Source organism: Macaca fascicularis, chromosome 14 (genome assembly GCF_037993035.2).
Source record: "Macaca fascicularis isolate 582-1 chromosome 14, T2T-MFA8v1.1".
Taxonomy (NCBI): Eukaryota; Metazoa; Chordata; class Mammalia; order Primates; family Cercopithecidae; genus Macaca; species Macaca fascicularis.
This window is the reverse complement of record NC_088388.1, coordinates 124030203-124044904: the sequence shown is the minus strand read 5'-3', so window position 1 is coordinate 124044904 and position 14702 is coordinate 124030203. Positions and strand designations below refer to the sequence as shown.

The 14702-nt window shown below is 45.7% G+C and overlaps 1 protein-coding gene across 15 annotated transcripts in view; it reads left to right on the top strand.

Annotated features, from left to right (window-relative positions):
- The window catches only part of FEZ1 (fasciculation and elongation protein zeta 1), a 114384-nt gene extending 101013 nt beyond the window's left edge, over nucleotides 1-13371 (top strand). For 6 of the 15 annotated variants that reach the window (XR_012423874.1, XR_010581058.1, XR_284332.4 and 3 more), the window contains 5 exons: nucleotides 3066-3337; nucleotides 4943-5023; nucleotides 6770-6943; nucleotides 10584-10649; nucleotides 13015-13371. Coding sequence is in view for 9 of the 15 variants with exons in the window: in XM_074015568.1 (XP_073871669.1) it covers nucleotides 3066-3337; nucleotides 4943-5023; nucleotides 6770-6845; nucleotides 10584-10649; nucleotides 13015-13031 (512 nt within the window). In the remaining 6 variants the exon portion in view is untranslated. The remainder of the gene's footprint in view (nucleotides 1-3065; nucleotides 3338-4942; nucleotides 5024-6769; nucleotides 6944-10583; nucleotides 10650-13014) is intronic. The other 9 variants (XM_074015568.1, XM_074015566.1, XM_045370000.2 and 6 more) reach the window with 2 other exon arrangements.
- The last annotated feature ends 1331 nt before the right edge of the window (nucleotides 13372-14702 follow it).

The window sequence follows — 14702 nt, the reverse complement described above, 5'->3', positions numbered from 1 at the left end:
AGACAGAAAGCAGTCTCAGTCTTGTATAGCAAAGTGGATAAATGGAACCCATTACATTGAGTGCGTTTTGCGATTTGAAGTCAGAAGGGAGTTAGGCCCCTCTGCTCAGAACAGTGACAGATTGAGCATTATATTCTTTGATGATTATATTTTTTTTCTTTTCTTTCTTTCTTTTTTTTTTTTCTTTTGAGACGGAGTTTTGCTCTGTTGCCCAGGCTGGAGTATAGTGGCGCAATCTCAGCTCACTGCAACCTCTGCCTCCTGGGTTTAAGCAGTTCTCCTGCCTCAGCCTCCCGAGTAACTGGGATTACAGGCATGCACCACTATGCCTGGCTAATTTTTGTATTCTTAGTAGAGTAAGGGTTTCACCATGTTGGCCAAGCTGGTCTCAACTCTTGACCTTGTGATCCACCTGCCTCAGCCTCCCAAAGTCCTGGGATTACAGGCATGAGACACTGCGTCCAGTCTGATGATTATATTTCAAAGCAGTGACCCCCAGGCCCTTGAAGAAACCCTCCTGAATTGCAAGAATAACAAGAGGCTTATTTAGCCATGACAATAATTTAACATAAAGGTAACATACATGTATTTTAAAGATTTAATCTAAATCTTTGAGAGATTGAAAAGGACAGGTAGAAGAAATTCTGAAAGAAAAGGGAGATGGGGGAGAGGAAAAGTCTTTTCCCTTATTTTCAACAGGGAGAATCAAGCCTCTCATTTAAAATTTGTATTTGTGCTTAGACCATGCACAAGTCATAAGGGGTGAAGCTAACATTTGAAGCCGGGTAGGTTAACTCCAGAGGCCATCCTCTTAACTCTCTGACACAGGTTGATAGTAATTATGATTGTGCACAAGAAATGGCTGGATGAAGCATGAAAAGAAAAAGTGTAACACAACAAAGGCAAAAAATTCATCAGCCATAGGGTATCGATGCCCCGCTGCAAGAGGAGCCTCATCCTAGGAGCAGATCCACCCATGGGGAGATGGGAACTTAGAAACAAGGGAGGGAGAAGGTGGGTTGGTCAGGGTTGAAAGGTCAACCACGGGTTAGAAGTGGTCGAAGCAGAGGCAGAATCTGGAGGCCTGCATCCTGCAAGTCAGACTTTGGCTCTGAATAGCAGCGGCAGGAGGTGGCCGGCAGAGAGTCTGCTTGGTGTTGAACTGGACTTGGCTGCCTCGCTGCATTCCCCACTGTCAGGCCTTTCCCGGCCACACAAAGGTCCCAAAGATAGACGCGTTCAGCAAAAGACTTGTGAAAACAGCTGAAATGCAGAGTGAAATGGCAAAAAAACAGAAGGGGGAGAGGGCAGCTCCAAAGAGCAGAATAAGGGAAAAGCCCAACCAAGTCAGCAAATAACTCGGCGAAGCATAAACAAAGAGGAAGAGGAAAATGGATTCTGAGGTGAAAGTGAAGGATACCATTAGACGTTGTATATTTAAAAATAACTAAAAGATTATTAGTTGGATTGTGACATAAAGGAAAAATGCCTGAGGGAGTGGATACCCCATTCTCCATGATGTGATTACTATGCATTGCATGTCTGTATCAAAACATCTCATGTACCTCATAAACACATACACCCACTATGTACCCACAAACATTAAACATTAAAAATCAATCAATCAATCCTTCCTCCCCTGCTGTGAAAAGATGCCATTAGATGGAGCCACATTTTAAAAGATGTTTCCCAAGTGTATTTTATTTTTTCAATGTTGATTTTATATATATATATATATATATATATTTTTTTTTTTTTAATAGAGACAGAGTTTCACCATGTTGGCCAGACTGGTCTCGAACTCCTGGCCGCAGGTGACCCACCTGGCTCAGTCTCTCAAAGTGCTGGGATTATAGGTGTGAGCCACTGCACCTGGCCTTAATTTTTTTTTAATGTTTAAAATAATTTTTAATCAGAAAATGCTTAAAGTGTATAAAAGTTATTTATTTATTTATTTATATTTTAAGACAGAGTTTTGCTTTTGTTGCCCAGGCTAGAGTGCAGTGGCATGATCTCTGCTCACTGCAACCTCTGCCTCTCAGGTTCAAGTTGTTCTCCTGCCTCACCCTCCCGAATAGTTAGAATTATAGGCATGCACCACCATGCCTGGCTAATTTTGTATTTTTAGTAGAGGCAGGTAAAATCCTGCCTCTACTAGGTTTTACCTGCTGGCCAGGCTGGTTTTGAACTCCTGACCTCAGGTGATCTGCCCATCTCAGCCTCCCAGTGTGCTGGGGTTACAGGCATGAGCCACTGCGCCCGGCCTAAGGTGTACAAAGTTTTAAAGCATGATTTAGACCCGCATACAAGTATAATCTCAACTATGAAAATATACAATATGTAAACCGAAAAATTTGGAATAAAATATCCAAATCTATTTTAAATGAAAGAAGTCTTAGGGGACTTCTTAAAATTAAAGTTGTCTGTTTCCCATGATCTCAGGTTCCCTTTTCTTTCCTCTGAAAGCAGCCGACTGCTGCTAGGCTTTATTTTTTCATGCATGTCGCCAGTCGTCCAGGTTTCACGTATTTTTGAATACACGTGCTGTGACACAGGACTAGAGATGTAAAGAAGGGCTCAGATGGTCGGCTTTTTTTTTTTTTTTTTTTTTTTTGGCCGTACACTATATCTTGATCAGTTCTTGGGAATAAGCACCAACGTCTCTATTGCTCTTCAGTATGGATGACAAAAACCTCCATCCCATCACTTTTCCATCCCCAATTCTTGACCCACTTCAGACAAGGAATCTTATGGAGACAGATGGCAAGTGGAACAAAGAATCTGTCTGTCCATGTCCATTTTGAGGACAGAGTCCACAGACTTCCTTGTGGGCTGTTTCTTCTTCCTCCTTTCTTTCCTGAGAGGGGTGTTCTCTTCTGCAGTCAGTACACAGGCCTCCGCCTTCCCGGCGCACCCCTAAATTGTGAAGGTCTTTCTTGGGTTAGGATTTGGAAGGGGCATCCTCAGAGGGGCAGTCCCATCTTGACTGGTGGTGGCCCCAGGAGCTCCCCAGCGAGCTCTGGTGTGGATGCAGGTGTTACGCGGGAGACCGTCTTCCCCTGCAGGGCTGAGGCACATGTCTGGATCTGAGCTGACCGAGCTGCTGGACCAGGTGGAGGGTGCCATCCGCGACTTCTCGGAGGAGCTGGTGCAGCAGCTGGCCCGCCGGGACGAGCTGGAGTTTGAGAAGGAAGTGAAGAACTCCTTTATCACGGTGCTTATTGAGGTTCAGAACAAGCAGAAGGAGCAGCGAGAACTGATGAAAAAGAGGCGGAAAGAGAAAGGGCTGAGCCTGCAGAGCAGCCGGATAGAGAAGGGAAACCAGATGCCTCTCAAGGTATGTGAACAACCAGGCGGAAGACTGGGTGCTTCCAACCTTGAACCTTGCCCGTTTCAGTGCCCTACCAACCCCGCAGGGGACTCATCAATATTTACTGAGCAGCGGTGGTGAGCAGCACATTGTGACAGACAGGGGGTCAGAAAGGGGGAAGGTATCACCCATCTCCTCCACTCCCCCAAAGGGCTCACAGTCTAACCCGGGAAGACAGCCTGTAAACATTAGGAAATAATTGAATTTGGCGTATGTTCTCTGTAGGCAAGACCTTAGAGAAAGTGGGGTGAGGGCATTTCGTGTTTGGAGTCCTGAGATGGGCCTCGGAACTCTGGGTCCAAATCCTTCCTCGTGTCCCAGGTTCCAGTCCTGACTGGTCTCTTTAGGGTGTGCTAGGGTGTTTCAGTGATTGAAAATGACCTGATGCCCTTTTTTTTTTTTTTTTTTTTCTTTTGAGACTGAGTCTCACTCTTTCCCCCAGGCTGGAGTGCAATGACACAATCTCAGCTCACTGCAACCTCCGCCTCCTGGGTTCAAGTGATTCTCCTGTGTCAGCCTCCTGAGTAGCTGGGATTACAGGTTCACGCCACCACACCCGGATAATTTTTGTGTTTTTAGCAGAGATGGGTTTCACCATATTGGCCAGGCTGGTCTCAAACTCCTGACTTAAGGTGATTTGCCCGTCTCACCTCCCAAAGTGTTGGGGTTACTGGTGTGAGCCACTGGTCCTGGCCCCAGATGTCTTATTGTTCTATCGACAAGATGTTCCAAACTCGTGGTTCTTTTTTTTTTTTTTTTTTTTTTTTTTTTTGAGATGGAGTCTCACTCTGTTGCCCAGCTGGAGTGCAGTGGCATGATGTTGGCTCACTGCAACCTCCACCTCCCAAGTTCAAGCGATTCTCCTGCCTCAGCCTCCTGAGTAGCTGGGATTACAGGCGCCTGCCACCACACCCAGCTAATTTTTATATTTTTAGTAGAGATGAGGTTTCATCATGTTGCTCAGGCTGGTCTTGAACTCCTGACCTTGTGATCTGCCCGCCTCAACCTCCCAAAGTGCTGGGAATACAGGTGTGAGCCACCGCACCTGGCCACCAGAGGTTCTTAATTGGGGGAGCTCAGTGGAATTATCTAAGGAGCTTTTTCAAAATGCCTTTCCTGAGGCTTTATCACAGACCTATGGGATTAGTCCTCCGCATGTACATTTTGAAAAATCTTCTCAGATCAGGACAGTTGCTTTAAGACAGTCTTTTCTGATAGCTGAACATTTTGTTTTCCCCTAAGATCTTTGCATCATGGTTCATCTAAGTTTGACTGAACTGCTTTATTTTTCTATTTGCATGATGGTGGATAAAAGGAGGGAAACTGGGGGATGCAGAGGAGTCTTGTAGCCCTGAGGGACTTACTAAGATAAGAGTTCTTGAGGCTTTATTTATTCTTGCAAAGCTCAGGCTTCATTTCTGGCCTGACTGTGTAAGCCAATGTCTTGCACTTACTCTCTAGTCAAGAACCCTGGGGTGTTATCTGGGACAGCCTGGTAGCCGAGAGGTCTCTGGGTGTGGTGATGATGGAGCAGGAAGCATTTGCCCTTCTTGAGTCTCTCTCTTCCCCCAGCGCTTCAGCATGGAAGGCATCTCCAACATTCTGCAGAGTGGCATCCGCCAGACCTTTGGCTCCTCAGGAAGTGACAAACAGGTACGCGCAGTCTCCCTGCTCCAAGCTCTCCTCCTAGACCCCGGCAGCTTGGCCTCCCCAACAACGAAGGGGGACAGTGACTCGCCAGAATTATCCCAGCATTTATTTAGGGGGTTAGGGGTCCTAACACTTTCTTCTCCTCTTAAGGAGGAACAGAGAGTATCTATTTAAAAGGTGAACTTTTTTTTTTTTTTTTTTTTTAGCTCTAGGGTTCTAGGACATGGGCAAGACTTAAAATTCAACACTGCTTGTAGGTCTAAGAATTAAGTTGTTTTAAGGATGAAATGCATTAAAAGGGAATCCGTTTGATGATAGATCCCATCCAGAGTTTAATTAACTGTCCATCACACTGGATTACCCGCCAAGCCATTCCCACTAAGACTGCCTCTGCAGCTGCCCAGCTCTGGTTGTAACCGATGCTGTGGCTTTTTGTTGGCTCAGTAATTTCCTTGTGATGTAGCTTGCATTTCTGGTTATTAAGACAGCATTCACAACTTTTATCAAGTGGCTGCTATGTGCTAAGCTCTGTTGTTAGGCCCACAGGTGCAAAGGTGAAAAGTCCCTGTCCTCATGGAGTGTATAATCTAATAGACATGGCTGGCACGTGAACAGAAAGTATGAGATGGTGGAATGAGTGCACGTGAAAGTGTATATGTTTTAAACATATTTGTAGCTGAATCCTAAGTGCTAGATTAATTCTAGAACTCTAGAACTCTAGAGATTCTAGAGAACGGGAAGAGATTTTAGAAGCATCGAACCCAGTCCTCTTGTTTTATGGCAGCGAGAACTATGTACCGGAGATCCAAGGCATTTTTCCAAAGCCACACACACTGCAAGTGGCACAGCCGAGACTAAAATGTGAGCTTCTGGCCGGGTGCAGTGGCTCACGCCTGTAATCCCAGCACTTTGGGAGGCCGCGGCAGGTGGATCACCTGAGGTCAGGAGTTCGAGACCAGCCTGGCCAACGTGGTGAAACTCTACTGAAAATACCAAAACTAGCCAGGCGTGGTGGCGGGCACCTGTAATCCCAGCTACTCGGGAGGCCGAGGCAGAAGAATCACTTAAACCCGGAGGCAGAGGTTGCAGTGAGCCGAGATCACGCCACTGCACTCCAGCCTGGGTGACAGAGCGAGACTGTCTCAAAAAAAAAAAAAAAACAAAAAACCAAAAAAAAAAAAAACTGAGCTTCTTAGCTTTGGTCTAGAGCTCTGGCACTCACCACCTCAGGCTTCCTTGAGGCTCCTTTGACAGCCCACTAGGCCCTGGTGCTGGTTTTGTTGTAGGAGCACCTGACATCCAGCAGAGGGAGCAAATCTGACATCGGAGACCCTGGGCGGGGTTGAGGTTCTCTTGCATGTCTTTTTTGACAAAAGAGAAAGAATTCCTTCTCAAATTGCTCTGCAAAGAATAAGAAAATATAATCCCCTTGGAGATATTCTCTGCTCTCAGTCTGAAGGAGAAAAAGCTCCCCAGGATTCCTAAATAACAGAGAAGTCTGTAGTGTAGGAAGAATCTAGAAGTTGGAATGGAGAGAAGTTTTCCTGGCTAAATGTGGGAGAGTCTTACTTTTAAAGAGACATCCCCTAAAGATGGAGAAGAAGTTCTGAAACAGTGATGTGCCAGTGACCATGAATGTTTCAGAGAAGGTCAGATTTGCAGAGTGTGTGTCTTAGAGAAAGGCTAAATTTCAGCCCAGAGGAAGCGTGTCTTCTGTCTCAAGCCCCCTGCGTGCTGTTTGTCTTGCAGTATCTGAACACAGTCATTCCTTACGAGAAGAAAGCCTCCCCTCCGTCAGTGGAAGACCTGCAGATGCTGACAAACAGTGAGTTCCTCTTGTTCTCAGCCAGATCAGCGGCTCCTTTTTCTCCCTTCCTGCCTGTACGTTGTACCTCCGGTGCCGCAGCCCCGAGACTCCTCAAAGTAGGTTTCGATGGGCTAAAATACCCTCCAAATTACTGCGTCACATCCTCCTGCACAGTGTACAATTAAAACAGTCTGCACTCATAACCAGAGCTGTCTTTCTTTCCCCTGGTTCCCATAGGGGAAGAGACGGGGGCAGGAGGGGGGAAGAGCTGTGAAAGAGGTTGGGGTGCTGGTGCAGGGGACGTTTTTATTTTCCCCCGCAGTTCTCAAGGCTTGGCATCCTCTGCCTCCCTGTTTTCTCTCTCCCTGCAACTTGAGGTTGCCTGGTCGGCACTTGTGCCCCTTGAAGCAGGGCGCCCAGTCTGTGGGTCTGGCTGTAATTTTAATGAGAAGCGAGGTTTCTTGGATGGGGTAAGGCTGTCTGGAAAAAATAGAGTCTAGCTTTCCTTCCAGGAAGTGACTGCCTCCTCTCCTCCACTTTGCTCTGTTGTCAAATATTAATAACCATTCTGAGCTATGAGGGAAAACAGTGTGTAACAAAGAGCCTTTTGTAGACAGTAACTGTTTATATACATCAAACAGTAGGACCCGCCAAGGGCTGGGGGGCACATGGCGTTAGCCATCAGTGTCAGCTTGGCCCTTTTAGGAAGAGAAAAGTCCTAGGCTGAGATGTGGTGACAGGCCCAGAGGATCACAAGGGAAATTCCATTTCCCTGGCAACTGTGCACTGCAGAGAGTGACAGCTAACGAGGCCCCGCCCACTGCAGCATGTTCTGGAGGGAAGGGGCCAGTCTGGGGCTACTGGATACCCCCGGGAAGGGAAGTTGAGCTTCTGTTCAGCTGAGGAGGATGGATATCTGCCGGGCCCTACTGCTGAAGGTGACCAAACATTTCATTTTTTTTTTTTTAAATCAATTTGGAGGACTAAAGCTGGAGGTTCTGGCAAACAGAAATCCTGCCTACATCAATAGACACTGTGTCCTTGAGAATCAGGAATTTTAAAATCAAAGTACAGTGACTTGTCCTTAACTCATTGTAAACTCCTTTATTTGCATAAATATGCGCTTTTTTTTAAAGGGAGAAAACACAGATGAACTGACATTTATAGGTGTTTGTGTTTTCACACAAGTTAGATTTGGAAAGTAACTTGGACAAATTATGAAAGTTGATATGTGTAAAGTATTCTATCATAGCTCAAAAAATAAATAGCTATTAATTTATTGCAGGTACCCATTCAGGAATTCAGTGTGAAATCTTTTCATTTTAATTAAGAAACAGACTTTTTTCTATTTTGAGTGGTTTTGTTTACATTTTTTAAGTTCATTAAAAAAATCATAGCTAGAGTGTATCCATCATTTAGACTACTTTGGAAATATGGAAAAGCAAACAAAGAAAAATAAATAACTCACTGTCCACTCCACTGTGGTTACTATTTTGGTGCTTTTCAGCCATAATTTTTTGTATCTTTTCTACATGGTTGAGATTATACTGACTATAAAATTTTGTGTCATGATTTTAGTCACATTAGTTAACACTTTGATAATGTTCTTTTTATGGCTGTCTCTTCTATCTATGTTCCAACATTTTATTGCTTTTAGAAGAAAAACTGCCATCTTTTCTGAATACCAATTCTCCTGTAGGTTATGAAGCCTCTCTTTTGTGGCAGATCGTCATATGAATTTGTGAACAATGCCTCTTCTCTCTTCTACTCTTTGAACTAAGTACATAGGCCAAAGACCAGCTTCTGCGACTAGACAATCCTTGTAACTTTTAGATTTTGGAGATTAATTTAGATACGTATCGCCAAGTGCAATTATTGTATTTTTACGTGGTCTTTGTGGTGTGGCATTTAGTCTGCTTGTGCTCAGTTGCAAAGTATTCTTGACAACTAAGTTGAAATGAAAGCATGTCTAAAAATGCAGAAAAAACGAAAACAGGCCGGGTACAGTGGCTCACGCCTGTAATCCCAGCACTTTGGGAGGCCAAGGCGGGTGGATCACCTGAGGTCAGGAGTTCGAGACCAGCCTGGCTAACACGGTGAAACCCCGTCTCTACTAAAAATACAAAAAGTTAGCCAGATGTGGTGGCACACGCCTGTAACCCCAGCTACTTGGGAGGCTGAGGCAGGAGAATCGCTTGAAGCCAGGAGGCGGAGGTTGCAGTGAGCCGAGATTATGCCATTGCACCCCAGCCTGGATGACAAAAGCGAAACTCCATCTCAAAAAAAAAAAAAAACAAAAAAAAACAGAAGAAACCAGGACCCCCTAAAATCCACTTATGCTGCCATGAATACATGTCTAAAGATACAGAAGAAATAAAACAGAAACAAACCACCCCCTCAATGGCCTCAGGTTGAGTCTCTTTTTCTGGACCTGGCCACTGACTCACGCCACCATTGGACTTTCTTCCTCACTCACTCCTAACTCTTGGATTCGAGTTTCATGACCCTGTCTTGAAACTAGGCAAGGTAATCAATGGAGGACAAAGATATCGAAATGAAGTGGGAATCCCACTGTTGCAGCCTCCTCCTGACCCTAGCTATCAGTTCCGGCTGATCTTTAGTGTTTTCTCGGCTTACGAAAGTAATACATGCTCATTGAGAAAAGCCAGACCCTACAGAAACGCAGCATAGAAAAGAACACGCCCTGTGGTCTTACACTCAGAGATAACCACGTAACAGTGTCATATATTATTATTCTAGATTTCTTCTATGAACATTAGAATTTAATTATAAAGTTAATATATGTTCTGTATCCTTCTTTCTTCACTGATAACTATGTCTTGTACATATAGCTCTCTCTTATTCTTCTTTCCTTCTTCTTCTTCTTTTTTTTTTTTTTTTTAGAGAGAAAGTCTTGCTATGTTGTCCAGGCTGGTCTTTTTCTTGTTTTTGAGACAGAGTCTCACTCTGTTGCCCAGGTTGGAGTGCAGTGGCATGATCACAGGTCACTTTGGGAGACCAAGAGGGGAGGATTGCTTGAGCCCAGGAGTTCAAGACCAGCCTGGGCAACATGGCAAGACCTCATCTTTACTTAAAAAAAAAAAAAAAAACTAGCTGGGCATGGTGGCACATGCCTGTAAGTCTCAGCTACTTGGGAGGCTGAGGTGGGAGGATTACTTGAGCCCAGGAGTTTGAGGCTGTAGTGAGCTGAGAACACGCCACTGCACTTCAGCCTGTGTGACAGGGCGAGATCCTGTCTCAAAAAGAACAAAGAAAAGAAAGTCACCAATAGATCCACTACCTAGAGACAAACACTGTGGTTCTTGCTGTGTTCTCCTCTATCACCATGTGCAGGTTTGTTACAGGGGTATATTGCACAATGCCTCTCAAGTAGTTTGGACTACAGGCATGTGCCACCACACCCAGCTGTTTTTCTTCTTTTTTAACTAGAAATGAGGTTCTGCCATGTTGTCCGGGCTGGTCTTGAACTCCTGGGTTCAAGGTCTGGGTTACGACTGAACCTAAATCTGTCACCCAGGTAGCAAACATAGTACCGGATAGGTAGTTTTTAGCCCTTGCCCCTGAAATGCTGACCCTTGATAGAGGCTTCTAGACTTTTGCTCAATAGTCAATAAATGTCTGGTTCCTTTGAATCATTTGTCTCTCACTCCGGGCTAGTAGGTCATGTGGCCCCAGAAGTGAGCCTCATGACCAGGCTAAGACAGTATCTTAGCTCCTCTCTTTCTCCTTTCCTAGTTCTCTTTGCCATGAAGGAGGATAATGAGAAGGTGCCTACTTTGCTAACGGACTACATTTTAAAAGGTAAGAGCAGCCCCAGGCCTCCTGGAACAGAAGGGGTTCTCTGGAGCTCCTGCTCCCGTCAGGGAACCTTTCCAGCTTGTCCATTCCAGACCAGGCCAGGCAGGGGCCAGGGAAATCAGGGACAATTGTGAGGCTTTGCAGTAATAGGTTTTGCCTTTGGGTGTTGCCAGGAGGCCGCAGGAGGAGATTCCATCACCCCCAGTCACCAGAGTGACTTTCCTTGGAGCAGCAAACCAACAAAGGACTTACTGTGAAAATTCTGCAGAGTTTGAGCTACTTAGTATTTAGTTGGGAAAAACAAAGCCCGATGATAATTTAATACTTTTCAAGCACTTGAAAGGAAGCTGGAGACATAATTGACTACATCCTTATATAACTTTTTAACCTTTTCTTATGGAAACTGGTTGTACATACAAGAGCAGAGTAGAGGGAATGGCATAATACACTCTCAGGTACTGATTAGCCGGCATCAACAGTTATTAAGTCCCGACCAGGCTTATTTCATTTGCCTCTACCCAACTTCTCCCCTCCCATGTTATTTTAAAGCAAATCTCTGTCAGAGTTTTTCATTCATAACTATTTCAGTATGCATTTCTAAAACATAGGAACTCTTGAGGAAGCCCCAATACCCCAATACCATAGCCCCAATACCATTTCACAACTAAAAAAAATTAAGAGTTTCTTTTTTTTTTGAGACAGAGTCTTGCTCTGTCACCCAGGCTGGAGTGCAATGGTGCGATCTCAGCTTACTGCAACCTCCGCCTCCTGGGTTCAAGCAGTTCTGCCTCAGCCTCCTAAGTAGCTGGGATTACAGGTGCCTGCCACCATGCTCAGCTAATTTTTGTATTTTTAGTAGAGACAGGATTTCACCCTGTTGGCCAGGCTGGTCTCAAACTCCTAACCTGAGGTGATCCACTCGCCTTGGCCTCCCAAAGCGGGATTACAGGCATGAGCCACTGTGCCCAGCCGAGAGTTTCTTAATACTGACTATCCAATCAGCATTCCCTGTTTTTCCCATAAAGGATTTTTCAGTTTATTTGTTTGAATCAGGGGCCAATAGAGATCAGTATGTTGCAATTAGATAATGATATGTCTCTTACATCTCTTTGATATATGGAGGTTCCGTTTCCTTTCTCTCTTCCATGTCTTGAAATGCATTTGTTGGAGAAACTAGGTTGTCTGTGCCATAGATTTTCCTCATTGTGGATTTTTGCTAGTTTCATCCTCATGGTATAATTCAATATGTTCTCCTGTCTTCTTTATTGCCTGTGAACTGATAGAACTGGAAGCCTGATCAGATTCAGCTTCAGATTTTTTGATAAGCACTACATTATAAGTGGTTATAGGTTTCCGGACTTCCATGGGGTGACGTACATTGTCTGACTGTCTTTCCTTTTGTGATGTTAATAGCCATTGAGGATTGTTCACTGTCCAGATCCGTTATTTTATTGTTTTTTGTCCTGCATGCACACAAAACTATGCACAGTTGCAGAGGGACCGTATTTGTGGGACCTATAGTGGAGAAACCCTGAGCTATACTGTTTCTATAAGGATCAGAAGGACTAATCTTACATTTCAGCAGGAGGAACTTAGAGTAAACATTAAAAATAACTTGTTCAGCCTGGGCAACATGGTGAAACCTCGTCTCAATTAAAAAAAAAAATCAGCCAGATGTGGTGTTGTGTGCCTGTAGTCCCAACTACTCAGGAGGCTGAGGTGAGAGGATCACTTGAACCCAGGAGTCTGAGACTGCATTGGGGGTTGTGATCACACCACTGCACTCTAGCCTGGGTGACACAGCAAGACTCTGTCTCAAAAACAAAAAACAAACAAACAAACAAAAACACACATAAAAAGGATTTGTGACGCAAAGATTTTAAAAGAGCAGCATATTTCTCAAAGGAGGTTCTCAAAGGAAGATTATAGAAACAGGTTATATAAATTTGGTAGTCTGGGGGCTAGACTTTATCCCTCATGATCCACTGAAATGTCAATGAATTTGTACAAGTAATTAATATTTACTAAGCACTTGCCACATGCCTCTCAACAACCCTGGGGTTAGGCGCAGGTACGTTCTATTGTATTGATGAAGAAACAAGCATGGAAAGGTGAAGTTAATTTCCCTAAGGTCATGTAGTTAGTAATGGTCAGATCCAGGATTTGAACTCAGGCCCCGGAGACTACACGCTTAGTTATTATAGCCAGCAACCACCTGCCATTGTCTCTCCTTTATTCTAAGCTCTAAACGGGGCTGTCACCACTCAGGAGCTGGTGTGACTGCTCTCAGCTAGGGCTCTCCTGGGCTCGGAGGTCCCGGCCTGCAGCTGTGTTCTGACTGCTGTCCGCTCCTCTCTTCTCGTTCCAGTGCTCTGCCCGACCTAACCTTGCCCTTTGGAGCAGCCTCGCTGCAGGAGGTCACTGAACAAGAGTCATTCCATCACAGGGACTGCATGACACCACGTAACCTCCGACGTGTATTTAAACGTGTATAGCTTAACCCGGATTAAACATGAGCAAACGCGCGGGGTCCTTTGCTGTTGGCTTCTAGTGCTAGTAACCATTGGATGCATGATGGGGCAGGGCCGGTGATGGTGCCTCCCCTTGCGGTGTCGGGAGAGGGGAAGGCAGCCGCTTTCACTGCTCATTATGTAGTTTGGCTCCAGCCCTCAAAAACAGCTTATACTGTAAGACTAATTTTGAAATAAAACCTTCATTTAATTAATATTCTTCACGTGCTTTGGAGTGTGGTGTTCATTAGGCCTCTGTTCCAGACTCTAGAGACGGGCTGTATAGCATTCTTTACTGCCGGCCTGTGGCCCGTGGCAGCCGAGGCTGTGTTTAGGGACCGGGCACATGCCCTGTTGTGGGTGGTGGTGGGATCATGGGACACAGTGGGGCTGCATATGGTATAAGCAGAAGGAGACCCTCTGCAACCTCAGTTTTTGCTGCTCAGCCACATTCAAGGGAGCTGCACCAGGGGCTGCAGAAAGGAGCTGGTCAGAGGGGGTGTGAGACCGGGGTGAGAGTGTGCAATTAGCAGATAGAAAGTGGGCCTCACGGAGGAGCCACACAGCTGCAGACCTCCTGGTGGGATGGCCAGGCTGGCCCTGGAGACCCTCCCCAGGCCCTCCACGGGGACCTGGAGGCTCAGGGCCTGCGGGGAGTCAGCTCTGCCGAGCTTTCCCAATGTAGGGGACTGCAACTTGTTTCCTGCACTTGACAAGGCCACCACTCCCTGTTTGTCCACAACGACCCCTGGCAACAGTGTCCTTTGACTTTGCAGTGCCATCCCCAGCCCTTCCCACAGCCTCCCATGAACAGCAGCTCTGACTCCTTGCACTGTCTCCAGCATTGATGGCAGGCAGCTGCCAGCCTTGACCAGCCAGCAGGTGAACGTCATCCTCGTATCCCGGATGCTGGCTCCATCTCACCACAATCTGAATTCTGTTGGCTTCCATCTTCTGGCTCGAAAGACATTGAGCCTGCCAATTCCCCTATCCTCCTCTGAAAGCAAAAACTTGTACTGGGGCACTTGTTGTAGCCTGCACTGGTTTCACCACGCATTAGCACACATCATGGCACCCCACGTGTAAACAGGTACTAGTATGATCCTGATTTTGCAGAGGAGGAAACTAAGCAGCAGAGATGTTCAGTAGCTGGCCCAAGGCCATGTAGGAAGTGGGAGAGTCAGGCTGGCATTTGGGTTTCTTATCCAGTGCGACTTCCATTGATTCCCAGGAGTTTAGTGTCTGCTTGAACTAAGCATGCCACAGAGAAAGCCATACTTTATCACATCAACAGTTCCACAGAAGGCCACGGAATCCATCTAGGGGACACAGAAGTCACTCCCAGTGCCCTGCCTCCCTTCCTGGGCCTCTGCTTTTCTTTTCTTTCTTTCTTTCTTTCTTTTTTTTTTTTTTGAGATGAAGTTTCGCTCTTGTTGCTCAGGCTGGAGTGCAATCTCAGGCGGCGCAATCTCAGCTCGCCACAAACTCCACCTCCCAGGTTCAAGCAATTCTCCTGCCTCAGCCTCCGGAGTAGCTGGGATTACAG